This window comes from Echeneis naucrates, chromosome 14 (assembly GCF_900963305.1).
Source record: "Echeneis naucrates chromosome 14, fEcheNa1.1, whole genome shotgun sequence".
NCBI classification, from domain to species: Eukaryota; Metazoa; Chordata; class Actinopteri; order Carangiformes; family Echeneidae; genus Echeneis; species Echeneis naucrates.
The window spans coordinates 19,702,841-19,730,432 of record NC_042524.1 but is presented as its reverse complement, the minus strand read 5'-3'; the positions used below and the strand labels follow the sequence as shown (position 1 = coordinate 19,730,432).

General features: G+C 42.9%; 1 protein-coding gene across 1 annotated transcript in view; it reads right to left on the bottom strand.

Annotated features, from left to right (window-relative positions):
- Positions 1-5,021: 5,021 nt before the first annotated feature.
- Positions 5,022-27,592, bottom strand: part of robo3 (roundabout, axon guidance receptor, homolog 3 (Drosophila)) — an 81,829-nt gene continuing 59,258 nt past the window's right edge. Inside the window, exons 11-28 of the mRNA XM_029518934.1 lie at positions 22,743-22,824; positions 21,714-21,882; positions 19,493-19,659; positions 19,245-19,366; positions 18,904-19,120; positions 17,885-18,009; positions 17,325-17,508; positions 16,242-16,490; positions 16,054-16,093; positions 15,787-15,926; positions 15,383-15,664; positions 14,482-14,629; positions 13,752-13,970; positions 12,837-13,036; positions 12,514-12,621; positions 11,599-11,763; positions 10,251-10,393; positions 5,022-5,886 (exon numbers count right to left, since the gene is read on the bottom strand). Of these exons, the coding sequence (XP_029374794.1) occupies positions 5,875-5,886; positions 10,251-10,393; positions 11,599-11,763; positions 12,514-12,621; positions 12,837-13,036; positions 13,752-13,970; positions 14,482-14,629; positions 15,383-15,664; positions 15,787-15,926; positions 16,054-16,093; positions 16,242-16,490; positions 17,325-17,508; positions 17,885-18,009; positions 18,904-19,120; positions 19,245-19,366; positions 19,493-19,659; positions 21,714-21,882; positions 22,743-22,824 (2,772 nt within the window). The 3' untranslated portion in view covers positions 5,022-5,874. The remainder of the gene's footprint in view (positions 5,887-10,250; positions 10,394-11,598; positions 11,764-12,513; positions 12,622-12,836; positions 13,037-13,751; positions 13,971-14,481; positions 14,630-15,382; positions 15,665-15,786; positions 15,927-16,053; positions 16,094-16,241; positions 16,491-17,324; positions 17,509-17,884; positions 18,010-18,903; positions 19,121-19,244; positions 19,367-19,492; positions 19,660-21,713; positions 21,883-22,742; positions 22,825-27,592) is intronic.

The window sequence follows — 27,592 nt, the reverse complement described above, 5'->3', positions numbered from 1 at the left end:
AATTGCTAAGTTAGTAAACATTTTCATGTACAGTTCAAACTCCCAATAAGAAACTGAATAACATTTGTCAGTATGTCAGTGCATTACTGACATACTGACATACTGTAATCCAATATTTAATGTGGCTGTTATCTTTTGCGTTGTGTCTGCACTGAACAACAGCCTAAAGGCTTTCTGCTTTTTGAAGCACTGCTGCTACATGGCGATTGTAACGTTGTAGTTTTTTTGGCTTAAATTCTCTGCATTGGTATGTTTGTTGTTGTATGTGTTCATCAGGTAGTGTATGATTTTTCCTTCATAAATATCAGGATAATTTTGATGTTTGTGATATTAGACTGACTTCCTATGTGCAATAGGTGGCACACTGAGTCTTAAGGGATCTTATCATGTGTGGTGACTCTGGGGCAGATCGGACAATGTGTCCTGGAGTTATAAGGACTTCCTGTTTTATGGTGATACTTGAAATACACACCTGGCAAGTATAACATGCAAAAAAAAACCTCTAAGAACCTTTCATCTCGATGTCTTGCGATGATACTGAGTGTATATCAAGAATTTTTTAATTAAATATCTAGGAGAGGTTTTTTTAACGTAAAACGCATTGAAACGGAAGGCGCTCTCCACAGAATCACAACCTCAATTTTCATAGTGGCACCAATGAACGTAGGTGCAAGTATAGTGCAAAAGGTATGTTCTCAGATGGACATATTTTGATGATATGGCCTCCAGCAGCCTGAGACAATGATTTGCTTTAGGGCCAATCCAGTGTCAACACTCTGTTGGTTCTATTTCATCCTTGCTGACCGCCAGAGGCGGTGCTCTAAGCACTGACTAGTCCCCTTCGGACATGCACAGTTCAAGTATGTATACCAACAATGTCACCTGTGACCTCTGGGTGACCCGGAGGAGACCATATCTTCTTTCCTTTTTTTCCTCTCATGCGCAGTTGCTCTGGAAAGCACTGAGCCGCATTTTGGCCTGCTTCATATCTCTATCACTGTTGAAGTAGTTTGTGTTGGGTTCATGGGGAGACTACAACGTTCTTCACTTCCCTCCCAGGACGGTGAGTATATTCTTAGTTCTTTGCAGAAAATCGTTTACTTTGTTTTGCTTATGAACTACTTGTTATGACGACTGTGTTTGTGCATCCTTCTCCCAACATATAATTTAGTTGTTTGAGCTGACGTTCTTTGCTCGCTTACTTTTGCTGGCGGGTTGCGTGAGCGCCTCCCGGTGCCCAATGTGGATTCTTCGTTAGTGGTAACTTATAGCTTCATCCACAGATGAGTGTGGTTTGTCAACCTCTGTTGGTACAGGCTGTGTGCGCACTGCTTCCCCCAGCATATTATTAGTTTTTTGTTAACTGTAATGTCAGCTCTCTAATTTGTTAAGTTAATCTATCGATTAGACTTGAGAACCCAAATTTGGGTAAGGGCCACAGTGTAGTGGTTGTTTTCTTTTTGTATTAGCTTGTGCTGCTGATTTATTTTTTTATGATTGACCTCCCGGGCCAGTCACCTCTGGACTGTCTGAGATGCTCTAAGCGTCAAGCAGTTGCAGGAAGGTGAAGTTTATAGCAGGCTTTCGTATAAGGTGGAGCAGCTGTCTGCTGAGTTGGCCCAGATGAGATCCATGCTTGGGGCTCGAAAGCCTGATGCCCCCTTTGAAGACGATGTGGGACCCTCTCCTCCAATGCTGGTGCTGACACCCGAGGAGGATACGCTCTCCCTGGCAGGTTCGGCTACCCACTTTCATGATTATGGGGAAGATCCAAGAGATGGGGCTTTCCAAGCATCTGAGCAGGGTTCCGACTCTTTGAACTCAGAGTTCAGTGGCTGCAATGGAGGACGGCTCCATGCGTGCGATCATGCACATGGCGTTGAGTGGCTGCACATGGATGTACCACAGCAGGCAAAAGCAGCACCAGTACACACCTTTTTCAGGCACAGGCCGGCCCCCACTGCCTTTGCTATTCCCCACTCAGAGGACTAACTGAAGAAGTCACAAGCCTGTTGGAGGAACATTAAGGCTTGCTCCCGTCTCTCGGCAGATGGTAGCCATGCATGATGCAGTAAGAGTTGGCCTTGATTGCATGCGAGCCCACCACCGCTTCACTCATAGTGTCCCCGGATGAAGCTCTGCAAAGGTGCCCTTGACCCCAGTGTCGGATCACATCTTCTCACAAGGGCTTATGATGCCGGAGCATGTGCTGGTTGCATAGGGAACTCAATGTTGCATCTCATGTTGGCCCTCTCAGCTTCACTGCAGGAGGGCAATGTGACTGCTCAGTCTGTCACCTTTTGTGATGCCTCATTGGAGGCGCTCAGCCTCATGTCCAGAGAGATTGGATGAATGATGTCCATCCTGGTTCAAGGTCATCGCAGCAGCTTGTGGGTCTTAGGCAAAGTCTCCTCTTGACAGGCCTACTACCAGCAGGCCAAGGGTCCCTCGGCTGCCTCCCACACCCGCTTACCTCCACTGACCCACTTCACTGGCCGTCATAATGTCCTGCGTCCTGCACAGAGACCGGCAAGGGGGTTTCAGGACACCACCCGCCTGCCCTCCAGACAACTTTGTGCTCCAGAACCTGCTCGTCCCCCCTCTAGGGCTCATAGGGGTCTGGGGGCCAGACACTGAGGCCTTGGGGCAGTGGTTGGGAATTTTTCATATCAGCAGCTCCGTCAGTGGGCTGCTCATGCTTCAGACCCATGGGTAATTGCCACCTCGACCCACAGGTACAAACTTCAATTTTGTTGCCGGTCCCCCACATCTGGCCAGGTCAGAAAAACCTCCACCAGTGACCTGCCGAAAGCACTTGCATTGGGCCAGGAGTTATTCGCCCTCCTGGCGAATAACTCCTGGCACCTTCCCGACAGGAGGGATCCTGTCCCAACTGGCAGGACAGATCTGGCACCCTGATCTACAACATCTGTGTGGACCCTATCAGACACACCATAATGATCGCAAGAGCACCGTCCACTCCAGTATGAGAATAGATGGAGACTGTTTTCCGACTAGTGCACAAGGCGAGATGAGGACCCAGTGTGCTGCTGTGCCAACTGTTCTTGACTTCCTCCAGTTCCTCCTGGATGAGGGGCGGTCTCCTTCAATGTTGGAAGTAGATGTGGCGGCAATATCCTGTTGACATGTAAGGACTGACAATGGCACAGTAGGGAGCCACAGTCTTATGTCCCTCTTTTTGAAAGCGGCTCAGAGATTGCATCCTCCGAGGGGCACGAGAACTCCACCATCGGATCTTCCACTGGTGCTGGCTGCACTATGCTGGCTGCCATTTGAGCCGTTGGCACAAGCAGAGCTGAAGTGGGTTACCTTTAAGACTGCATTCCTCCTGGCCATTTATCTGCAAAGCATGTCAGTGAGCTGCATGCCCCGTCGGTCAGTGACTCGTGTTTAAGGTGGAATTCATATGGCTCAGGGGTCACTTTGTGGCACAGTGTTCCTCCCGCACCCACATCAACCAGCCTATTCGGCTCGCGGAGTACAAACCTCCTCCAGGAGAAAGATGGGACAAAACTGTTGTGTCCAATGCGGGCCTTGAGGGTTTACATTGCAACTACTGCATGCATTCGGAGGTCTGACCAGCTCTTTCGTTATGGTAGCCCTAACAGGGGCTGCGTCGTCTCCAAACAGCATTTGTCCCATCGGATTGTCAACGTCATCCTTCATGCATATCAGGCAAGTAACCGTCTCCTTCCATCTGGTGTGCCAGTGCCACTCTACCAGAAGTGTTGCTACATCATGGGCTGCCCTGAGGAGAGTGTACCTGGAGGACATTCGTGCCGCGGGTTCGTGGGCATCGGCAGACACTTTCTCTAGATTCTACAGGGTGAATTTGGCCACTATCCATCCACTGATTGTGGTCATGTGGCCGGAGTCCTCCAGCTCTGCACACTGAAAGTTTGTACTCTAGATTCCATGTGACTTTGCTGGTATAAGTCATTCAGTACTTAAAGCACTGGGGATGCACATTGTAATGTACATAAGTTACAAATGTAATTACGGTTCTATGAATCCCGAATCACTCAGAATCCTAGTGTGCTCGTGAGAAAATTCTATAGGAACGATCCACAGGTGACACCTCTGGGTCATCCAGACATTGTCGGTATACATACTTGAACTGCACATGTGTGAAGTGGAATATTCAGTACTTAAAGCAGGGATTAATAGAACTGTAGTTCCATTTGTAACTTCCATTTTAGGGGCATCCCTTTGAAGCCTTTAGTTTTTAATTTGACCATCGACCAATTTGTTTTCTTTTAAACTTGCAGTAACCCTATTTGAAGGAAAAGGTGGAGCCAGGGTTAGGGAGTTAGGGTAAGGAAGGATCCGACTTACTCTGTACTTTATCCTCATTCTGTGTTATAGTCGGTCAATCAAGGAGTAGACACACTCCCAGCTCATCCCCTGCTTTACTGTTATTTTCCTCTGAATAAAATAATAACATTTTAATGAAACCATGAAAATAGAAACTGAGACCAATGAATTAGGAAAACCTGTAATTTGAAGGGAAAAAAATATTCCAATACATTTCAATACTATCTGACTTTTGTATTGAAGTTGCCCAATGACGGTCCTTAGACAGTATGCAGGTTTATACACGCTTCGGACCTGGAGTATGTGTCCACCTTCATATAAAATGGACCCAATCCTTCTGTGAAGAAGTCCCAGAGGCTGATATGAGATTGCCTCCTTCATATTTTGTTGGTCTACTTGGGATGTTTTTTGATCAGAAATTAGTTTTCTTTTTTTATGCTTTTGCTGGAAATTTGACCCCTTGGGCCTTTTTTCTTCAAAGTAGGCAAAGCTGTGCCAACAAAACTTTTCTTTGTTTCTGTTGAATGGGTTTCACGGATTCACCATGACTCTGGGACAATTCATTATACCATTGACTGTTATGTATAATCCGAATCTGCATCTGAAAATTTACCCCTGATCAAACAGCAGTGCTCTGATTCATTCTGTGAATACTGTACCACAGAAACTGAATGAAGGCTCAGATCAGCAAATTTATTTTATTGTACATTTACAAAACAACAAGAGTACAAAAAGGTCAGCCCACAGACATTTTTTTTTGTTTGTTTTGGAGGGAGCATATGCAAATTGCATCTCACAATTGCCCCAAACAATCTCTCAAGAAGAGGGCAGGGGCTGGAGAGAAATGTTAAAGACATGGGGGAGGGGGGTGTACAATCAAACTTTCATAAAGCCTGTCTTGTCAGCTGGCATACTGGAGCAATCTGCCGCAGAGAAACCAAAGGAAACATAGAAAAGTCTGACATTCTTTAGCGGACCACGTAGGTTGCAGTGGTCCCGGTGAGGGGGGACATTGTCCTCCCAGGAGCGACAACCTGCTTGATTTGGCAATTTTTTTCTTTTTCCAGCTACCCCTTCAGCCAGCATACACACTTTGTGCTTCATATTTTCTGTTGTTCTGCCATCATAAAACAAGAGTGCAACAGTAGTTAATGCTTTTCCAGAAAGTATACATTTTGACAAAAAAAGAGTTGGCACATTTAAGACATGAGCTTTTTTTTCTATAACAGACTTTTTTTTGTTTTACATGAGATTTTTTTTTTCTTTTTAGTCCTCATAAATACAATATATGTCTCTTTCCCTGTATCCAGAACCCACAAAAGAACAGTACAGACACAGGTATTTACAAATCAAGGGAGAAGAATGAATGTGATGGCTCATAAATAATCATAGTAATACCAAAAAACATGATGTAAAGTCCGTAGTTGTATCTCTCACAGCTATGACAGAGTCTGGCATCCTGATCGTGCTTTCACCTCACTGTGGCAGGATAGTGGATGATGGAGGCATTGATGGTTACGCCCACAGTCATTGGTGTTTTTATCTCATCTCCTGCAAAAACAAAATGAGAAATATGTTTGAAACTAGGGGTCAACTCACTGTGGCCCATTGCCACCTATTGGTCTGTGAGCTGCCATTTTGAAGCCTCCAGTTTCTAATTTCTTTATCGGCCATGTTGGTTTTTCAAAACCAAAAGAAACAATATTTTGAGAAGAAGATGACGCTGGGACCATTATTTAAAAATTAACATCATGTTGTCCTAAAAACTTATAACTGAGACCACTCTCCCACTTTACAGACCCAGAATCTATGTTCATTTCCATAGACCGTGTTTAAAACAAATAACATTTGAAACTATGACACAAAAATGGCTGCCAAACAGGGAGCATCAACACCTTGCTGTCTTGGACTCACTTCGATTTAAAGCAACACAAACAATCAGTCCACCTTGTTCGGTTGGACTTTGACCTATCTTAAAATCCACTAAGGCAAATTTAAAGGTGCTGAGAGACATTCAACCAATAAAGCCGAAACAAATGACTCATCTTGCCCTGGTTTGGTTTCGCAATAGCTCAATCGTGTGCTTCCATCTGGTTCTCATTTTCAAATAATCACTGATTGTTTAGGTTTTTAGCTGTGCAGCACTTCAGAGCAGGCCCACACTGTTTCACTGTGCCCCATGCATTGTCTTTATGTTATAAATCAAAAATACATGAATTTGCAAAATGGGAACTCGACAAAGAAATTGTTCACACCTGAAATTATTGAACATAACAGCTTAAAAAGCAAACAGTTCTGATCCAACTCACTGTGTAGATAAGAGTTTCAGGTACTCACAGGCATTGCTCTCACACAGGAGTTACAGATCAGAACAAATAGCTTTCTCTAAGTCATCTTTTACTGTACTACAGAGTCTGAGGCAAACTAGAGAATCTGAAAAAAAGAAAAAGGAGGAAATGGGAACTTGAAGATTAGATACAAAAATTGAATGTTTTGTTTTTGTAAGTGCAAAATATCTGAATCTCACTAAAGTAATTGTTTATCGATCATTTATGCTTTTAGTTGCAAAGCTTCTCTTTTAACAGCCTACAGGCTCACAAAGGACAGAGCAGTTTATTTTCATGACTCAGTCATATCTGGAAACATACTGAAAGCAAAGTGAAAGGTTGTGGAGAGGAAAAATTCAAAAGCCACATGAGGCTGGGCAGCGGCATAGTGGTTAGCCCTGTCACCCTACAAATAAGAAAGTTGTGGGTTCGGTTCAGGGTCTGGGGCCTTTTTGTGTGGAGTCTTCATGTCCTCCCCGTGCCTATGTGATAATAATGTGATAATGCAATTGAAAGTCTATCTGCTGCTGCATGTATATACACAGTTGGGCTGGAGCTGGAGGAGGTGATCTGTGCATGTGCTAAAGTTTCGCGCTAAGCTGTGACCTGGAAGTCGAACGGCATTTCAAACGTAAACACTAACGTAGGAGGTCAGACAACAGAAGACGGCTAACTGCTAATGCGTTGAACATGGCAAAGACTGCAGCAAAAGCTCATTTTCGGACAGATACAGAGGCTAACTTGCTAGCGCACTGGTCTTTTTTTCTTTCCACCTCTGTTGTGGTCTGTGACATCATAGATCAATCGGTAGTGGCCCATTACCAACAAGCCGAAAGAGTCCATATCGCCACCTGTCGTAGTGAAGGTGACATGATTTCAACAAATAAACCAATTTTACTCCCATTCATGTATACTGGGACAAGGACAGAAGCCTGATGAGATGGCTTTACCAAGCTATAACCACATCTCGACTTAACTGTGCATGTAAATGTGCTTAGTGTGAGTGGTTGTCTCTTTCTGTATGTGTTGGCCCTGTGATGGACGGGTGACCTGTCCAGGGTGTATCCCGCCTTCATCCATTGTGAGCTGGGATTGGCTCCAGCACTCTCCATGACCCGAAAACAGATAAAGCAGTTGAAGATGAATGAATGAATCAGGCTAAACAATCTGTTTTCTTTTCCCTCCAAAATGATCTGACTGTCATCAGGTACGTGCGGCTGGAAGCATCACCTTTGCACAGTGTCTGGTGAGGACGACATGCAAGTTTCATCTGCCCAACACCCTCATCTGCACAGATGTTGATTGTGTTGACAGCCTCTGCCCGTTACCCATCCGAGACTGACTGCCAGGGTCAAAGGGCAAAGATAGCAGCCAGCCACACCACGGGAAGCAGGGGTAACCTAATCCAGGCTTCCTGTGGAAACAGCCCCAACTTTACTGCAAAGGGGGGTTAGTGGGGTTGGGTCACACTTTCATGTTCCCGACAAGGCGTGAAAAGGCCTGCAAGGGTCAGCGAGAGGCAGGCAGTGGAGGGAGAGGGAGGGACTGAGGAATTCCCTACTGCTCTGCAGGGGGTGCATGGGGGTGGGGGGGTGACCTGCCTGAGAGGCACGAGATACAGGGTCCTGTGTGCGCATGTGCTGGGGGATGCTGGAAAGAGCAGTTGTTGTCTGTGTGTGGCACTTTTACAAGCCATGTTTCTGCATTCCCATGTCAGATGTGTCAGGGTCGGCGTGGGCCATCCTCTCTCTTCACAGTGCCTCGGGTCAAGGCATTAAAACCTAACAACTGCTGCACTAAAAGGAATCATCAAAGCTCCTGTGCAGTCATGTCTCATAAATCCAGCCTGTGTAAATTGGCTGACTTTTCTCCAATTAAATCTCCTCCCATCCAGCGTTTTTTTAGCAAAATGAGTCAGATACTGGGCTGAAGCAGGGCTGAGTTCTACTAATTGAGTTGTTGTTGATCTACAGAGAGAAATCTTTTCATTAGGCAGCCATAATCACTAATAACAAATATAATACAGGATAAAGTGTATAATTAAAATATATTTAATGTTCACAATAAAAGTCCTGAATCTCTTTAGGTTTTTCCTCACTCACATCGCGAAACTTGATGTGAGGTCGTCAGATGTATTTTAGAACTAAGCAATAATTTAGGTCAGGAAAAGTAAAAAAAAAAATCTGGACCGCACCAACTCTTTACTCTCAAAAGATTTACCCAAATGAAACAGACAGTTGCAAAAGCAAATTGTTGTTTTGGTCACAACTGACAAGGCATTCAAGTTCCTTTCAGAATTAATGGATCTTAGCTCCAACCCAAAGGCTCAGTTGGTATATTTGGTGTCAAGAATTCTAAACATTCAACCTTAGTTAATACAAACAAAGATTTAATTGCTTCCTCCATCCTCTTGGCACATAGGAGAAATCTTGATGGATTGGAGATCATCCTGCTCCTGGAGCTCTATTACAGCTTACATTTAATTAAAAAAAATAGAAAGCTAAATATATAATAGACAATTATGAACTTCTAATGATTTATTTTTGTCCATGATACATTTTCTCATAATTAGCAATGTAATCATATAAATATAATAATTATTAATTAATATTTAATTAATTAATGAATTAATATTTTTTTTCTTAATTTGTGGAAGCTAGCCAAAACAAGTCCCCCACCTCCACTTACCATGCAGAGATTCATAGAAAAAAATAAAAACAATTTGAAAAACGATCTTGGCCAAAAAAGTTAAAATGTTCTCTTGCCTTTAGGGGCTTATTGCAACAGACAACAAATAAATAAATATATTTCAAAGAATGATCTTGGCAAAAGAACAAAAGTAAAAATTCCCTTGCCTTTTGGGCCTCCTGTACATTATAGTTATTGTAAATGGAGATGTAATAATCCAATTACTCATTTTGTTTCATTTGTGGGTGAACCTTGTTGAACAGTTAGTTACAGTGAAGCAGTAATCCAGGACAATGTTTCTAGGTTTGACTTGGTTACAGCCCTGATTTAACTGTTCCTGTCCAACAGCAACAATGTCAAACACTCTCTCAAACTGTTGCTCACTGGGATTACATCCCCGCAGAGCTTCCCATTCAGCTGGCACAGCTTGTTCTGCAGTAAAAAAAAAGCATCTCCTTCGCAAGGAAATCTGCAGGGGGTGTGTTTAAAGAAGTGCCCCCACAGTGAAGAGAGGCCTCAGAAGTGCACTCCAGAGAGAGCGCCAGGCATGCACGCTTTACACTTTCTCTCACTGTAAAGCCTTTCTAGAGCAGATGGTAATGGTAGATCTGGATGTATTAACCTGGGAGTTTTTTGGTGCGTGCATGTGTTGGCAACAGCTTAGCACCTCTTATTTTTTATCCAGTCCACACACAGTGTGTATGATTATGTGTGTTTTATGGAGCGTGATTAATGATATGTGGATAAAACTAAACCACGTGAACCTCTAATGGAAGGAAGAGTTTTTGTTCCACAGCTCATGAATATCTGAAGGCATCAATTATTAAAACCATCTGAAGTGAAACTAGAACCATTTTTCTTCTGAAAAGCAGCAGTAAAATCATAAAATCATTTATCTACCTCGTTGTGTTTCCTGGCGGAATTGAGACCCCGGGAGCCTGTGGAGCCTCTGGATGAGGAGCTTCCTGTGGTTGAGCAGTTACTGGATATCTGACCCCTGGAGAGGTAGCCCGCCTTGCTGCCATAAAGCATCATCTCATCATCTGAGGAGGCAGGGACAGAGGAAGGAAACAAGGTTAATGCTGAGGCCTTTGCAAAACAGACCGTTCAGCAGGCAGCCCAATGTCTTACTGGGGGTTTACACAGAGAGGTTTAAAGTTGACCTAGGCAACATCACTCCTGGTACTGTCTCATAACCCTTCATTATTCACTATTGCTGGTTATATAAGTGCACAGTGCTGGTGCTGATGAAAGTTGGAACCATATATACCCTCAGGAGGTCATGCAACCTGAAACAACTCATGCACCAGATCAGATTAACCATCTTAGAACATTCTGACTGCTAAAACTGATTATTGTGGTGCAATAAAAGCCCAATGTTTCCATGGTGATGCATGTTATTTAATTGGAAACATTTATCATTACATGCTTTATACTTGTATATGGCACGATGGAATAATGGTTTATGTTGTCACAATGGGCCTGAGAGTTTGCTCTCTGTGTTGGTTTCCTTCAGCTTTCTCCCACAGTTCAAAGATATGCAAGTTTAGGTTCACTGATGACTCTAAAGGATAATGCTACCCCCCTTAAGCAGTATAGATAATGGATGACATCCAATATCTCTAACACTTCAGATTAAGGGAGATTATAAGAAACCCACACAATTCCAATGAACTGTGACAGGCCTTGGCAGGTTATAGCAATACTTCCCACCATATGAGACATATTTCATAGTATCAGTCTACCTGTTTTATCTGAGCCCAAACCTCGTTTTACTGCCAAATGCAGTAAGACTAATATTGATATGAAGTCTGATTTTACCAGAAACTTCAAATATAATAATAATGTTGCATTTCCTTATATTCAATCAGAGACTGTGTGGAAATTATGGATTTGGATTTACAGCACTCCTTGTTTTTCTTTTGGCCACCAACTTGTCCCGTAAGAGCTTCCTAGTTCATAGAAATTGAGCCATTGGGAAAGAAATAGTGCCAGACACCAGCCAATCCCATTTAATTCTACTGGGGACCACTAGAGGAGGAAATACTGCAGTGCAGAGGAATGATACAGCAGAAATATGGACAGAGCTGTGTTTGAGCATACTTAGAACGCTGTAACTGCACCTGTCTCAGAGAAAGTCTCTTCATCCCATTTTTCATTTGTGACACATTTTAGAGGGAACACACTCTGACCTTACACTTCACTAAATCATGGCTGAAATAAAACACTGTGCAGTGCTCTTTCTTACTGTCAGTGTGTCTCTGGCCTGAGCCTTTCCGCTGGTGACTGCTGCTGTATTCACTCCTTTCCAGGGATGACAGAGTGACGCTCCCAACACTGTTTGCCTCCACGCATCCCTGCAGGCCCTGCAACCTATTCTCCTCCGGGGGTGGCTCTGGAGGTGGGGGTAAGTCTAAATAGCCAATGATGGAGGGGAAAAAATTATTTTCATGCTTGCTGCACGTTCAGTCAACATATTTAAACAAACTTTTGTGTTTTTTTTTACACAAAATCTTACATATGATTTTGGTTTTGTCTGCATAATTGAGAGACCCCAGGAGGCCAGTCACAGTGTTGTTCCCTTGGGAAAACAGGGGCACATCGAAATTTACACATCCACTTCCTGATATGCTTGTAGTTAAAACAAGATTCAAACACAGAGATGTGCTGTTTAGTTTAGTTCAAGGTCCGTGGTTTTACAGAACAAGCTTTAGATCGTTCCCACTGTAGCACAATGGTTATCTGCTCGACATGTGGCATGTGGAGAAAACCTAAGTCTGTTATTTAAGATTACAGGTCAGATTCTGAAATATAGTCAGGAAGACTCACCACATGTCTTGCCTTTGAATCAAAGTGGTAAATATTCAGGTACAGATGGCTTTAGACTATCTGGAGTGTATGTATTTTGTATCATGCATTTTCATTAACTGACTTACAATGAACAATAAACTGTTATCGGCCACTGTGAACATTTGATACATGACTGTCCTTCAACACTGTCATCCTCACCATTGTGAACAATGACACGTATTCTCATCATGACATGTTGTTCTTGTGCACTGAACAACATCTGAGAAAATGTCAGTGAGGTACAACAGAAATGTAAAATGTAGCATCATCCCCTTGCTCTCTCTGACATGAACCAACACTCAGACCCACTCACCTCCTTGTATGTCTCTTCTGTAAGCTGCACTCTTAGACATCTTTTTTTTCACACGTGATTTTTGGTTTGGGGGGGTGCATGTATCTGCAGGGGACGAGCGACTGTGCACTGAGTGAGAGAAAAAAAGACAGCCACCATTAGGTGGTGTGTTTTTTCCACACTGAACAGACATTTAATGTATTTGACGCATATGGTTTTATTCAAATTACAATCAGCAAGGATGCATGCCATCATTTTTTTCAAACAAACTCAAACTATCTACTGTGCTTCTGACTGTCTGTCTTTGTGTACACATGAGCTGATGGAATTGCCAGTCACTGTACCGGGTGTGGTGGCGGTGCCATTATCTTCATTTAGAGCTGGCCCCTGGCTGTGGACGCAGCGATGGGCAGGACTTTGGCACTGAAGAGTGCCAACCTCTGACGAGCTGTGATGCTGTTGGCTAGAGAGGTTAGGGTTGGACTGGGTAAGTGGTGGAGTTGGCGCCTGGGGGACTGGGACTGGACCGCAGGGTAACCTTCTGCTATGGGAAATAAGAAAAACATGTGACAGGGAGAAGCAATCAGTTGAATCAGAAGCCGATTCTTTCCTCAGATTTAGGGTTGATGTTACAGGGAAGAAGGAAGAGGTAGCCTCTGTGTTTTACTTTGTCATCTGACAGTTTAATAATTTCCTGCTTTCTTTATAGAAACCATTAAATATCTAGCTGAAGGAGTGGTCTATTCTAACAGTGGTACATGGGGATCATTGCACAGTGTCACTGTGAAAATAAAAAAAATACAGTGTGATGATTAGAGTTTCCTGGAGTTTCCATGGGTGTAAAGAATTCATAGCTAAATAACTAACATAAGAAGCTGCCAAACCTGAGCGCATTTAACTGAGTACTCTGCATTTGCAAGAGAGAGGGATCCTTAAAAGGTTACCCTTCCAATATAATGTTACAGTGATGGAGCTGTTTCTTTGTGTTAAGTAGATTGATCTCAGCTAATAATGACTTATTTATTGCTTCATAATAAGCATTGGATTGCCCCTGTGCTAAGTGGATATTTGCATTCACCAAAAGTGCAGAACAGATTAAGTTTTCAGATTCAGAGTTTGTATTAATAATAACATACTTGATGAAATGAAAAAACATTACCATTAATTACCACCAATATTACAATGAACAAATAGGCTTTACATTAATCCATAATGTATCTCTTTGTCTCATGTAAGAGCCTGGGTGTCAGTCCACATACCGTGACAGCTGCAAGCCTTCCAGCTGGTTGAGACGTGAGATGTCGCGGGTGGTTCGAGTCTCCTCGTGGGGTGAAGGGGTGAGAGTAGCAGTCGACTGGTGACTGTAGGAGGTGGCAGGAGAGGAGGCATTATTCCTCTGCGTGGAGGAGGGTCCGTCCTCACAGCCCTCCATCAGGTAGGTCCTCTCAGGGAGCGGGGGGCACCACTCCTCATCTGAGCTGCGCAGACATAAAGGGGGCATGTGGATCAATGATGCAAAGCAACACACAAGGAATTTTATGACCTAAAATATTGGAGAGGGCAACATGTTTTCTGAATGGTGCTTTCAAATGCATCCCACTAAAAGGCCATTTAAAGAATAATGCTGTTGTTGTAGACGCCTCTCAAGTTAGAGGACCTCGCCGTTGGCAAATCTGCAGGAGGCTAAGCTTCCACATGGGTGGGATTGCTGCTACAAGTGTAATGGTGTATGTCAGCTTTGCCCTGAGGTTGCATGGAGTGACTGAGAAAGAAGAACATGAATAACTGTGTTCTAAGAGTTGGAAAAACAGTGAAATCACTAGTGCAATTTCTTTAGTGATTTTGCAGCTGAGATAAGGGTTAGTTGTCTGAGCCAGAGGCATGACAACCACATCAGGCCAGGTACTCCATGGCTTAGAAAGGTGACATTAAGTCGAAATGAAATGAAATCAAAGAAATGTCAGTTTAAGACAGAGGAGTCTGACTCACCCTATGTCCATGTCCTCATGCTCCGGGAGCTGGTCATCCTGCTCGCATTGCTCCAGCTCTCCGATGGGGGGCGGCGGAGGTAAGGCCTCCATCCAAGTCAGAGATGGGGTTTTCACAGCCTTACCCATTGCCTTCTGCTTGGGTTTGCCTGCAGAAAAGAGAGACAGAAAAACACAGTGGTGCAATATGCAACAGTTAATATAGAGCACAATTTAATTATTAGCTTTCCAGAGAATCATGGTTGCCCTGGTTATATCTTTAAATCACTCATGATAACATGTAAAGATTACATTACTTGAGGTTATCACTGCGAAGTTTATGATATTGGTATTTATGCTTGAATATTATGGACTTGGCAGCACGGCAGCATAGTGGTTAGCGCTGATGCCCCACAACAAGAAGGTTGCAGGTTTGATTCCCGGGCCTGGGGTCTTTCTGTGTGGAGTTTGCATGTTCTCCCTGTGGGCGTTTCCTCCCACCATCCAAAGACATCATGTTTGGGTTAATTGGTGAATCTAAACTATCTGTAGGTCTGAGTGTGAGTGATTGTTTGTCTCTGTCTGCCTCTGTATGTTGGCTCTGCGATGAACTGGCGACTAGTCCAGGATGTACCCTGCCTTAGGCCAATGTGAGCTGGGATTGTTTGTACATGTAAAGTGTAAAGTATTATGACTTGGCACTATTTAAATAAATCTGTTTTGATTTGATTTCATCTTACTAGTCTGGAGGCAAAAATTTGATTTCATTTGTGGAATCAACAGCGGTGATTAGTTAGTTAAGGGGTCTGGAGGGAAGACAATGTGCCGCAGCTAAAAGCATGTTTAGTTGAAAAGCTGCAGCAACATGTGCCTCTTTACACTTCACTAAGACAGGAAAGGTCAGCTCTGTGCCACCCACTCACCATTGCAGCGGTCCGGCTGGGCGTACTGGGCACCTGAAGGCCCCGGCTGGGTGATCCAGTGCCCATCATCTTGCTGCTCACCACCATGGGGTGGCACCTGTGCCTGGTTGGTGAAGGGCATAATGGAGGTGGAGGCATAGGGGGTGGTGGAGGTATGCTGGGCATAGGTGAAGCTGTGCAGATCCTCACTAGTGGCATCTATGGTGCTATAGATGGGGCCTTCAGTGGAGCCCCCCATGCTGTATTTCTCTGTCTGATTCAGGTAGTTGGAGATTCCAGCTTCTGCACAGAGATGGAGGTTATATTAAGCTCAGATTTCTTGTTATTGTCAACTTGATCAGAAAATCTTCAACAACCACTCTTAAGCTAAGTACAACAACAGACATGTTGAAGCAGCATCCTACCATTATAGTATCTCTCAGCTGTGTCGTGGTTGGTGGTGCAGCAGTTGACAGCCTCCTTACCACTGTGGACCAGGTTGGTAGTAGGCCAAGAATCTGCCAACCACGGGTAGTTGCCCATGTTGCCTCCCAGCACGCCAGGTCTGCAGAAACATTCTGTTGTTAATTTAAGATGTAGCGGGACACAGCATTGACAGCACCAATGGCTGCCCAGCAATGGAAGAGGAGACAGAAGACACAGAATACAACAGGAAAATCTAATTTACTTACCTTCCATTGAGTCCTGATGTCTCTCCATGAGGGAAACCAACTGCAGAGGACACATTGGGAATGTCATTGCAACTATTTTTAATGTTCTTTTCCTGTCTTTTTTCAATAAGTAAAAAAAATAAAATAATCCAGGATTCCAAAAGAAAGAGAGATGGTCAACATCATGCTCATTCATCACTCCTCCTGACCTGCTGGTGTGTAGGCAAAGGAGGCAGTGTAGTGGCTCAGCTCCTTCCTCTTCTTGCGCCTGCAGTAGATCCACACACTGAAGCCCATAAGGATGACCCAGCAGGCTCCGCCAATTCCTGCGATGAACGCTGGTTGCTTGACCACATCAGTAATCTGCTCGGCTAGACTCACACTGTTCTCTTCACCACTGTTGCCAGTGCCATCACTGCTTCCCTCCCCTGGCACAGAGGGCTGTTCAACTGGTAGCTCTGGAGGAGAAGAAAATTATAACAGTGACGGGTAAAATAAAATGAGAAGGAAGAGCTGAGGGAGACAGTTACACATTGGTGATTAATAGGTATAATGTAAACAAGGCCACTGTATACCTTGTTCACCACGTAGCTTAGCATGTAAACATTCTGCATGTTAATTAGTACTAAACAGTTGACACTAATGGGAATGTCATTAACTCTACAGAATATTTATGCAAAGATGTGGCTATATGGGCCCAGGTGAGGCTCACAGCCAGATTCTGGGTTGATCTGGACTAATAGGCAGTTCAATCTGAACCCAGGGTTTGACTGACTGCAAATACTACTGTCCCCTCTCCTATCAACATTTAGGCTGGTAGGCACATTGGCAAGGTCTATTTCAATGACATATCTAAAAATGAAGAAAAGCGACATTCATAAGAGTGCCTGCCCCTGAGGATGAGTAAACTGACGAATAATCATTTTCATAATATCAACACAACATCAAATGTGCCCACTTTGAGTCAAATTCAGGTTAAAATGGTAAAAACAAAATTTCTTTTGGAAACATTTACAACATGTTATGTCACAAGCTACTTCCCAGTTTTTGAGACAATTTGGTCTAAACTAAACATGGTGACAACAGGTCAAAACAATTGACTCTACCAGTCAAACGTTACAATGAAAATCCCATTCACTTAAATGGGAAAGTTTGTTATGTAATGTATGCTTTAGAAATATATCTAATTATTGGTACTTCTATTTGGATTGAAATGGTGGGCCAATATGCACGTTTACTAGGGACACATTTGTCTGCAGTCCCAGTCTCTTGGTTTGTCTGTATGTACTCACTGATGAGGATGGACACTGGCTGACTGCGAATGCCAACACCAGCGCTGGTCACGGCCGCCACCTCCACCTGGTAGACCACGCTGGGCATTAGGCCTTTCACTATGGTGGACAGAGTGTTTCCATCCACCGTCTTGTTGATGTAGTAGCGATTCTGGTTGTCGCTGCTGCTGCCCACACACCAAACCTGTTGGATACAAAGAGCTAGAATTTAGCTCACTCTGCAATCACTTTCTGCCTCTGAAGTGTTTTTTGTCAGACTTTTCGAAACTTGTCCATACTCCTCAGTTCAGAGTGTGGAATGTTTCAAGTCACTGATGAAATGGATGACTACAGGCTACAGTATTTCATCTGCTGAAAACCTCATCAAAGCAGTCAGATGTTCTTCGACCAGTGTGCTATACTCTGAAGCTTTCCAAACATTAAGTATCCAGGAGAGGCACATCAGTAAAATGCTAGGGCTTTGCAAGGGGACAGAGGGGCCCATGTTGACTCACTTTGCATTAACATTGAGCTCCTTCATGTTAAATGTGTGTTCCCTGCTATGATTAGGTGTTTTGTACCTTGTACTCCTGGATTATGCCGTTCTGCATCTCACTGGGCGGAGGCTCCCAGGAGACGCTGACGCTGGTGTTGTTGCTTAGTTTCATTGTTGCCACTGTAACAGCCCTGGGTGGAGCACTGGGGACTGTGACAGGATGTAACAGACAGAAGCAACATACTGATACATGGCGCACTGTATAGCAAAGTTGAGTAAAAACTATTTACGGTGCAAAAAATGTTATTGATGAAGAACATGATTACAAGCCAAGAAACATTAACATGAACAGGCTGGAAAGTTTTGTTGAGTGCTTTTAATTGATAATGATGCTTTTAGCCAGATATGGAAGCTAAGATATCCAGGCAGGTCCATCCTGTGCTGAGGGTGTTCTTATATTCAATCTAGAATTTCGATCACTCAGTATAAACACCCTGAGGACCTCTGGCTCTGTTATGCTGAATTTAATTAAAACAGGGATCAGTAGAAGTGACCTCAAATTGAGGAGTATAGAAAATAAATCCCTTACTATAAACACTAAGATTGCAGGCTGCATGGCAGCATCGTGGTTAGCACTGTTACCTCACAGCATGAAGCAGTATGATTCCCAGGCCTGGGGCCTTTCTGTGGGGAGTTTGCATGTTCTCCCTGTGCCTGTGTGAGTTTCCTCCCACCGTCCAAAGACATGCATATTTACGTTAAATGGTGACTCTAAACTGTCTGTAGGTCTGAGTGTGAGTGTGAGTGATTGTTGGTCTCTGTCTGTCTCTGTGTGTTGGCCCTGTGATGGACTGGTGATCTGTCAAGGGTGTACCCCGCTCTTGCCCAATATGAGCTCCAGATTGGCTCCAGCAGTTCCAGCGACCCGTACATGGATAAGCATTAGTAGATTAATGAATGAATGAGTGAATTGCTGAAATTGCCATGCAAGCTGATTAACATTTTCAAGGTGCCAGAATACCAAAAACTACTTAATTAAAATAAGTTTTCCTTGAATAATTCTTAAATGTTGAAACGTGTTTTAGTGGCGATCGGATTTCTGACCTTCTTCTGCGGTTTGGACCAATAATGTTCGGCTGTCCTTGCCCTGGAATTCATCAAAATAGGGACGGATCTTAATCTCATACTCGGTTCCTTTGAGCAGACTGGAGAGGATGGTGCTCCGCTCGGAGGGAGAATTAATGTCTTGGAGGAGCCAGTTTCCCCCACTGGGTCGGTAGAAGAGACGGTAGCCCTGGACGTACTGAGACTGACGGTCCACCTTCATCAGTTGACAAAGACAAGGATAGGAAATGCAAAAAAGAGAGAAGTGGTGAATTTCATTGTCTTTTACACTAAAGTAAAATAATCCTACTTGAAATACAACAAAAGTTTGAGCTTCTCACAGTCCAGGACACTCGGATGGAAGCAGTTGTTAGCATGACAGGTTCTTGAAGCTGGACTGCCACTTCCCCAAGCTCCCTCTGCACTTGTCTGTGGTCCACACCCTGACCTGTTGGGCTCACATCTGAGAAGAGCACGCACATTCACTACTCCTTAGTGTGATGCAGTCAGTGCATCAACACATGCTGTGGAAATTTTCACCAAGATAGAGCGTCCTGTCTTAACATAGGTATGAAGGATGCAGACTGACCTTGTGTTCTAACAGGTTCAGAGATTGGACTTGGGTCACTCAGGCCGTAGGCGTTGACAGCTCGGACAATAAAGAGATAGATGGTGTTGGGGAGAAGACCGTTGATTGTGTGCGTTTCCATTTTTACCATGTCTGCAACAGTCTGCCATGTACTTCCTGCTGATTGGCTGCAGAGAGACAGAAGAAAACTAGTGTTTAGCTAAGAGAAATTAATATTAATGGAGTATACTAATGTATCAGATATAAAAGAATTCACTGCAGAAAAGGTCCCTTGGAATTTTATACAGGTACATAGGTACATATGATATGATATGATTCAGTTACTATCATAGTTTGTACATGAAGGATTCTGTATGGGAGATCAATTAAATGTACCAAGGTGATTTTTATGAATATTCACCCAACATATTTAATTCTGCTGCAAATTTGCACAGTTTAACATGGAAGTCTATGGGGACTGACTCTATGCTGGAGCCAGACTACAGTGGTCTGTAAAAGACCTCAAGGGTTTAACTTTTCGTTTTGCGTTCCCTGAATTGCCACTTAATTATTCATTCTGCATTAACATGTAAGGCTTGATATATTGGTACTTCAATTATTTCATAAGAAGCAGTGCAGTAAATAAATAAGATTTTTTGGAAATAGTGAGAAATTATCCAAAAAAGAAGGAAAACAACGAGAAATTCCAAAATAAGAAAAAACTGCAGATCCACAAATGAGAATCTTGGGAGGTGGCATATTTGTTTTTTCTGCATCAAAAAATGTTGGCCATTACAGTAACTAGTAGCTGAAGCTAAGTAAAAACATACCAGATCTGTACATGAGTAAATTTGTTGTTACATCCCATAATGTGTTACAACTGTGTGATTGTACCAGTGTCACACTGCATACAAGATTGCTTTTCGATATCGATGTGATGTGCAGCTACACAATTAACCAGCATATGAGATCTCATGGCAATAGCAGCATCTATTTTTAGCTTTTGCTAATATTTCTTCTTCCCTGGTAAACAATGCCAGATGTGAGCAAAGTCACTCTGTTCAGAGAAGTTTGTGCTCACAAGATTTCCCCAAATGATGATGAATAATGTAATGAGGCTTGTAAGGAGGTACTGCTGCCTGCAGGAAGCAGGGGCATATCGTTGGCCTTGTGGAGCTGAATGAAATGAAATTATCCCCTTGTCTTTTCCCCAAGGTGACCGAGGGGACTGTGGTGAACTAGCCTCAGCACTGCACTTCACAATTAGACGAAAGAGAAAATTGACTCATGAATACTCATTGTGTGGATTTGTGTGTGTGTGTTGCTCAGTGCAAGCACTAGATTCAAGGTAACTTTGTGGAGGAAGATGCTCAGAGGGAGTTCAAACACTGTTCATAAGCATGCTCTGAAGACCTCAGAATAAGGCTGAGGCCTTCATTTTTTCAATTGAATGCAGCCTCACCAGGAGAACTGAGAGTCTGTCTTTGTATGCTAAATAAACAATATTACACATTTCTCCTACAAAAAAAACTTTTGCACCTCAGGCAAGGAAATGTTAATGCAAACATCCCAGCGTTTCCTTCCAGCTGCTGTCCGGAGAATCAGTTTGACTTGCTGGGAAATGCTCAGCTACCGGCCTGGGCCATGGTGTGCATCTGGATCTAATTAGGCTCTGCTGGTGTTCCCATCTTTATCAAATTGGAAAGACACATTTCCCCCATGCCTTTCTTCATCTGGAAGCCTCCTCCCATCCGCTGAGCCACCCATCCCGTGCTGATAAATGTACTTTCTGCCGAATTAATCCAAGGTGAGCTTCCTCTCAACTTAAAGGTTTATGCTGATGTGCAGTCAGGGTCACCAGCCTTAGAGTCTGGATCAGTCAGTCATTGTGTTGTTGGTGCATGAATGGGAGTTCCAGTGAGTTTTTCACATGTTCGTGTCCCACGATCATACTTGACTGAACTGATCTGTGAACTGGAGTTTCACCAAGTTGAGTGAAATTAAATAAATTAAATTAAATTAACTTTAGAGCTTTGCTGCAAAAAGTGAATGAATCCTATTATTTTGGGCAAAAATCTAATGTTTTGCATTGAAAAAAATATACAAATAAAGATATTTACACAAAAAGAAAAAGAAAAGTGAAATGTTTCAAGGAATAGAAAACAATAAATCAGAAAAAAGTGGCAGGGGAGTGTGTGTGACCATTTGTCTTTATAGCTGCTTCCAATGTAGCAAAACTCACCTGAAGGCCTCAATGACGTAGGAAGTGACGGCAGCTCCTCCCTCATGCGCATTGGGTTGCCAGGTCAGAGAGACGCTGTTCTTGGACACATCTGTGACTATGGGTTTGTGCGGAGGACCTGGCAGCTGGAAGGGCTCTGTGGCCTGAGCCCCCGACGGGTCTGCACTCTCTGGAGGATAGAGTCGGGGCAGTTGAGGAGAATTTAAGTGTAAAATAAAGGAGGATGAGGAACAAAAGCAGAAGAGGAGGGACACACTCAGTGACGGTGCAATGTTTGTCTTTAGCATAACCATTTCATAACATCTCTGTGCTGTCTCACTAATGTTGCTGAACATTTGCATTACTCTCCCTGCAGGCCCTTACTCACTTCTAACAGACTTCACAATTCACATTTTACAATGCTCTTCACCACAACTATTCAATATTAACTAACCATTACACCACTAATAGTCAAATAACAAACTTCGGCATCATCAGAGTAGCTTGCTAGGTCGTTACTCCTTCATTTAATGCCGCTAATGAAATGTCTACTGCTTGAAGTATTTTATGCCTGTGGAGGAAACAAAGAGGGTGCAGCCATGATTCAGCTGCATGGCAGCATATAATCTCACAGCTGCGTCCCTGATGTGAGGGAATTAACATCGTTTAACCTTTATTTTTAACCTTTATTTACCCATAAGTCTTTTTCAACATTTCTTGGTGGACATTATTTTTATTCCTGTAAAAAAATAAATAAAAAAAAAAATCACACACTGAGAATTACTTTTCCTCCAGTACAGTCTCTGCGTCACTGATAACATCTCTGCTGTTAATTAAAGAAGTAAAACTGTCACACGGTCACTTTTCTAAACTTTTCCCAAATTAAAAGCATTGCAGGAACTGCCAGGTAGATAATACAGATTACTGTCATTTTCCTGCTTTTCAGCTGCATGAAAGGTTTCTGTTAATTATACATCTGTGTGTTGATATACATTGCTTCCTCATCAAGCTGTCATTTGCATGTGTTTAAATCCTGCAGAGACAATTTACCTTTGACTGTGAGCACTCCACTCCAACTCGTCTCTCCGCTGGAGCTGGAAGCCAGGCACGTGTAAACCCCAGAGTCCGTTTCCTGGCAACAGTGAGATGTGTATCATTAGTTTTGTGTGTGTGTGTCTGTGTACGTTTGAGTCAAAGAGACTGTGTGACACTATGTTAATGCACCCATTACAAGTGACTGAAACTAAATGTCATATCTCTGAAAGCAGAAGGTTTGTGCTCAGAGTACACAGCAGAGGGAAGGAGGTGTGGATGGAAAGCTGGCACACCAAACAGCTACAATTCACACAACGCCAACCCCCCCCCCCACCTCTAATATCAAAGCAAATTTCACTGTTTTATATGTAATATAAGTTGATGGCAGAGTGGGGCTCCCATCAGTAAATTTAAAAAGTGTATCCAAGCTGGTGTCTATAGTCACCACCTTTTATTACTGCCTCCTTAGAGCTTCACAGTGATTTCATGAAGGTAGGCCTTATCTTAGAAGCCATAAAAATCACATATAAGCTGTTTGGATGGAACCGGAACACGTTCTGATGACAACAGGGGCATAGTCACTGATGCATGGACAGTTATAATAACACAAAGATGAATTGGATTTTTTTTCCGTCCTCAGACAGATGAACTTTAAAGGCAAACGGGGCCCTCATGTTAATGCAGATGGATTACATTTGCATGTTGTGTATGTGAAGTCCATGCAAATTATTGTGATAATGTCTAATTTATACAAGCGTAATTTAGTGTTAATGATTAATTTCAATCAAATTTCAGTTAGAAGTTTTAAGAAAAAATAAATTGCCTGTAGTTATCTAAAATTTTGTCATAATAACATTCAAAGCTGCTTCACTTATAAAGCAATCACTGTTGGTTTCATGTGAGTTCTTATACATCATTTTTAATTAAATGCTTCTAATTTGAACATTTTTTGTCACTTGTAGGTATCTGACTTTTTTTTTTATATAAATGATAAATTCTCCGCAGACTTATTTGAAGTTGGAGCTTACGTCAAGCTGGTGGCTTTTATGTAGCTCGTCTGATTCCTACAGAGCAGAGGAGGCAAGTTAAAGGAGGGATCAAAAGACAGAATTTTAATGACCAGCTAGAGGTCTAGAAATTTCTGAGGCTCCGGTCTTTATACGCAACAGCTACTTAGCATTCTGGACAGGCTATGAGCAGATGTAATTAAGAAGTGTGTGATGTGCATGCATGTGTGTGTGTGTGTGTGTGTGTGTGTGTGTGTGTGTGTGTGTATGTGTGTGTACATGTGAATGCTGGCAATTCAATGTTTTGGGGAGGCAACAAGCCAAAAGCTAGACGGGCTGTGAAATTGCTTACAACAGAGGGAGATGTTGGGGGTCTCTACCTTGGGGGATCTTTCAATGTGACACTGAGGTTGTATTCACTTTCAGGAGCAGAGCCTTTGACATGTTCCTGCTTGTTTACTCTCATTGCTACGTGACTATCTTTCATTACTTATTCATGTCTTAAGTCAACTTAAAATGTAGAAGTGAAACAGACGTCGGTTCTGTGATGATAAATGGAGAACAGAAGAAGAAGACTATTGGGCTGATTTACATTTCCTGGTGTCAGCTGTGTTGTGGCTCGAACACTGTTTTAAAATGGACAACAGACCTGTTGACAAACGGTGGAAGCGGGATGTCTCAGGGTGTATTTGAAGATTAGTGTTTTCTGTTAGACTGTTGGCCTTTTGTTAAAAAGAAAAAAAAAAGATCCCACTATAATACTTCTTTATAATCACCCAAATCACATTAGCATGGTGGTGGCCTGTGTGTGATTTTTGATAGCACGCTGTTGCAACGTGTAACACAATGACGCCTCGCCCCCTAATCTGTGTTCACACGTTTATATAAACGACCAAGATGAAAAATAAGGTGTGTCAAGAAAAAGTAAGCTAATTTGTGTTGTATGTTGGCCTCCAACAGTATTTGTCCAAGGATGTGCAATGAGCACAATGCATGAGAGGAAAATGTCTGGCTTTAACTGAACTGCCCAATGGCCATGATTATGAAAGTAAAAGAGACTGAGCCATCTGAAGAACCTAATGTGCACATTGGTGTGTGAACCCCCCCGCTCAAACAAAAACCTTTAAAAATTTTGGTCCAAATCAACACCATAAGAAATGTAATAAAGCACCAGGAAAATATCTGAACCTTCCAAAAAAATGGCTTATATGTTTAGCAGTACTTTAGCAGTACTAGGGATTATTAGGGATTTAGAGAACATGGTTTCTAGACAGAAGTGGGATGCGTTGATTGTCTGCTCACAACTGCTTCAGCTGTTGTGTTTATAAGACATCCTGAGCAGCAGGTCAGATTGGAGGTGGCAGTGAGCCACTATCAGAAAATTATTGACTGGAGCTAGCTGGTTAGTGTGCTAAGGTCAGGAACAAGATTTAATGTCGACTCTGCGGTCAAGGAAACTACACTTTAATGCACCTTGCAGGAGATATGGAGAGTTTGATTTACCAAATGTCATTAATGTTTTAGTAGATAAGGTCATAAAATATTTTCTCGTGGTAAAAATAGTTCAAACAGCATCATGTTTGTTTATAATATAAACATGATAGATTTAAAACTAGATTACTAGGTGCATTATAAGGAGTCAAGGACACCTGGTTCAGTTCACAGTGCATGGTGAAGGCAAAGGAACCGATCGATCATATAGTGATGTTCACTGCACCTGTGCAGGCTGCCAACTCTCTTTAATTCATTTTTCATCTGTTTTGATGCACAGTATTTCTCTCTGTTTTCTCTGTGTTCATCTGATTATATGCAAGACCCAATCCACCGCAAACACAATCACCTTCCCTTATTCATTCATTTTATGAACACAGCCCATATGACTCCCCTTGAAAAGCCTACACATTATGCAGAGGGGTATGCAGAAAGAACCTATCATGAGTAATGCCTCACTCAGTGCTGTTGACGCACTTGGCTGTTCTCCTCCCTCTCATCTGTGGGCCAACTCATCAGTAACGTTGACAGAGGAATTACTCAAGCCTAAGTGGCTTGTCAGGGCGTCCTGCAGGACTCGGGACAGGTGACTCTCCAGCCTATACAACATCCCTCACTTGCTCCTCCTCTCTTTCTATAGGCCCTGACCTTCAGTTGACCTGAGGGGCCGGCTGATGATGTGCCTGTCTGAGGGGTCCCCAGATGGTGGCGTTTGATCAGCGGATGGGGCTTCAGCATGGAGAAAGGGCTGGGCGGGGGGTAAACAGCCGGGACACCTGACTATTAATCAAGGCCAGGAGCTTTGGGAACTGTGTGAAACAGATTGCTGAAAAATGGATGAGGCGAGAGGAAGAGAGGAGAGGAGGAGGCAGGGGGGTGGAGGATGAGTAGCGGTAGCTGAGAAGAGCTTCAAACTTAAAGAGGGAGTGTGTGAATATTTATTTAGTTTCATTATACCTCAGACTTTTGGGATAAGTCTGCACTGTACTCCCCAGAAATTATCTGCCAGTCAAACAGAGTGATGTATCTTCTCCTTACTGTTTCCACCAGATACCAGTTAGCTATGGGCTGATTAGAGGGGACCGTGAATAAAAAATTGTAATGTTGAGAACTCAACCCTCAAAGCTACGCTGTGTGTGACAAGGGCTCCTCTGTGACCCCCACTGGGTTTAATCATATGCAAAGGTATACACATTCAACACTATAGCACAGAGGAGGTTGATTATGATGTTGAATCCTTCTTTTGAGTGTGTGCCGCAGGGAAATGTGATTACTGACATGAACATGTGTATGCTGGGATTTAAAGTCAACACATGAAGATTTCCTGCCTAAACCTGATTACTCCAGTAATCTGTTTTCTTTTGCGGTCATGTAGTTCTCTCTCTCTCTGTTTCCCAACTGTTCCCGTCCCTTCCTTTTTTTTTTTTTTTTTTACCTTGCCACCCTCACCACATACTGCGCCCACATCAACCATTTAGCAGAATGGCAGCACAAGCTTCTCTTTACCACCACTACAAACACATTCATGCACACAAACACACACACACACACACACACAGAGACACACACACGCCAACACACGGTTCCCGTCTGTCCAGGACGTCTTGGCATTCGGCAGAGATAGCCTGTCCCTGGCAGAGATCCCAGGGTAATGGCATCTTCTCATTGCTAGGGTATGATGAACAAACAGACCATCTGTCCCCCCTGGGGGCCCCGATGAGATCAACTGATTTATGCTGATTATTTCAGGGTTAAATGTGATTTATGAACCATGATTTCATTTGTTTTCTTCTCACACAAAAGGAAATTGAGCGCAGTGTCTTGTGTTTAATGTACCTGATGCTAGAAAGTTCCCATTAAGGGCTATTTCGAGGTTTCATGTGCTAAAAGCCTTTGTACTTTCCATAATTTAGAAAAACCATCAATGTTATTTTGTCTAATCTGAGCTATCATATCTGTATAATCTTTATTGCTATGGAAATTAGTTAATTGCTGAGATTTCAAATGGCTGTGAAATCATGACAAAAGACTCCCGTTGTCCTAAGGGGCAGGAATCAAAACATCCAAAAATCACATCTGATTATTTTAGGAGACTGAAAACCAAAACTGAACCAAGTTTTTACAATCTCCTTTTTCCGACACCATGTTTCCAAAATTCACCAACTGACGTCATATTTCTTGTGTTCACCCCTTTGTTTTCACCCTGGAATTGAAGAATATCAAAATCCATGTGTGCTGAAGAAGTGATTACACTGGTAACGGTGGAAAGCAGGTACAGTTACTCCACCTACTGTACTTGAGTATAATTCTGAGGCACTTGTACTAGAGTTGAACGTATTTATTCAATGCTACATCATATGTGAAAAT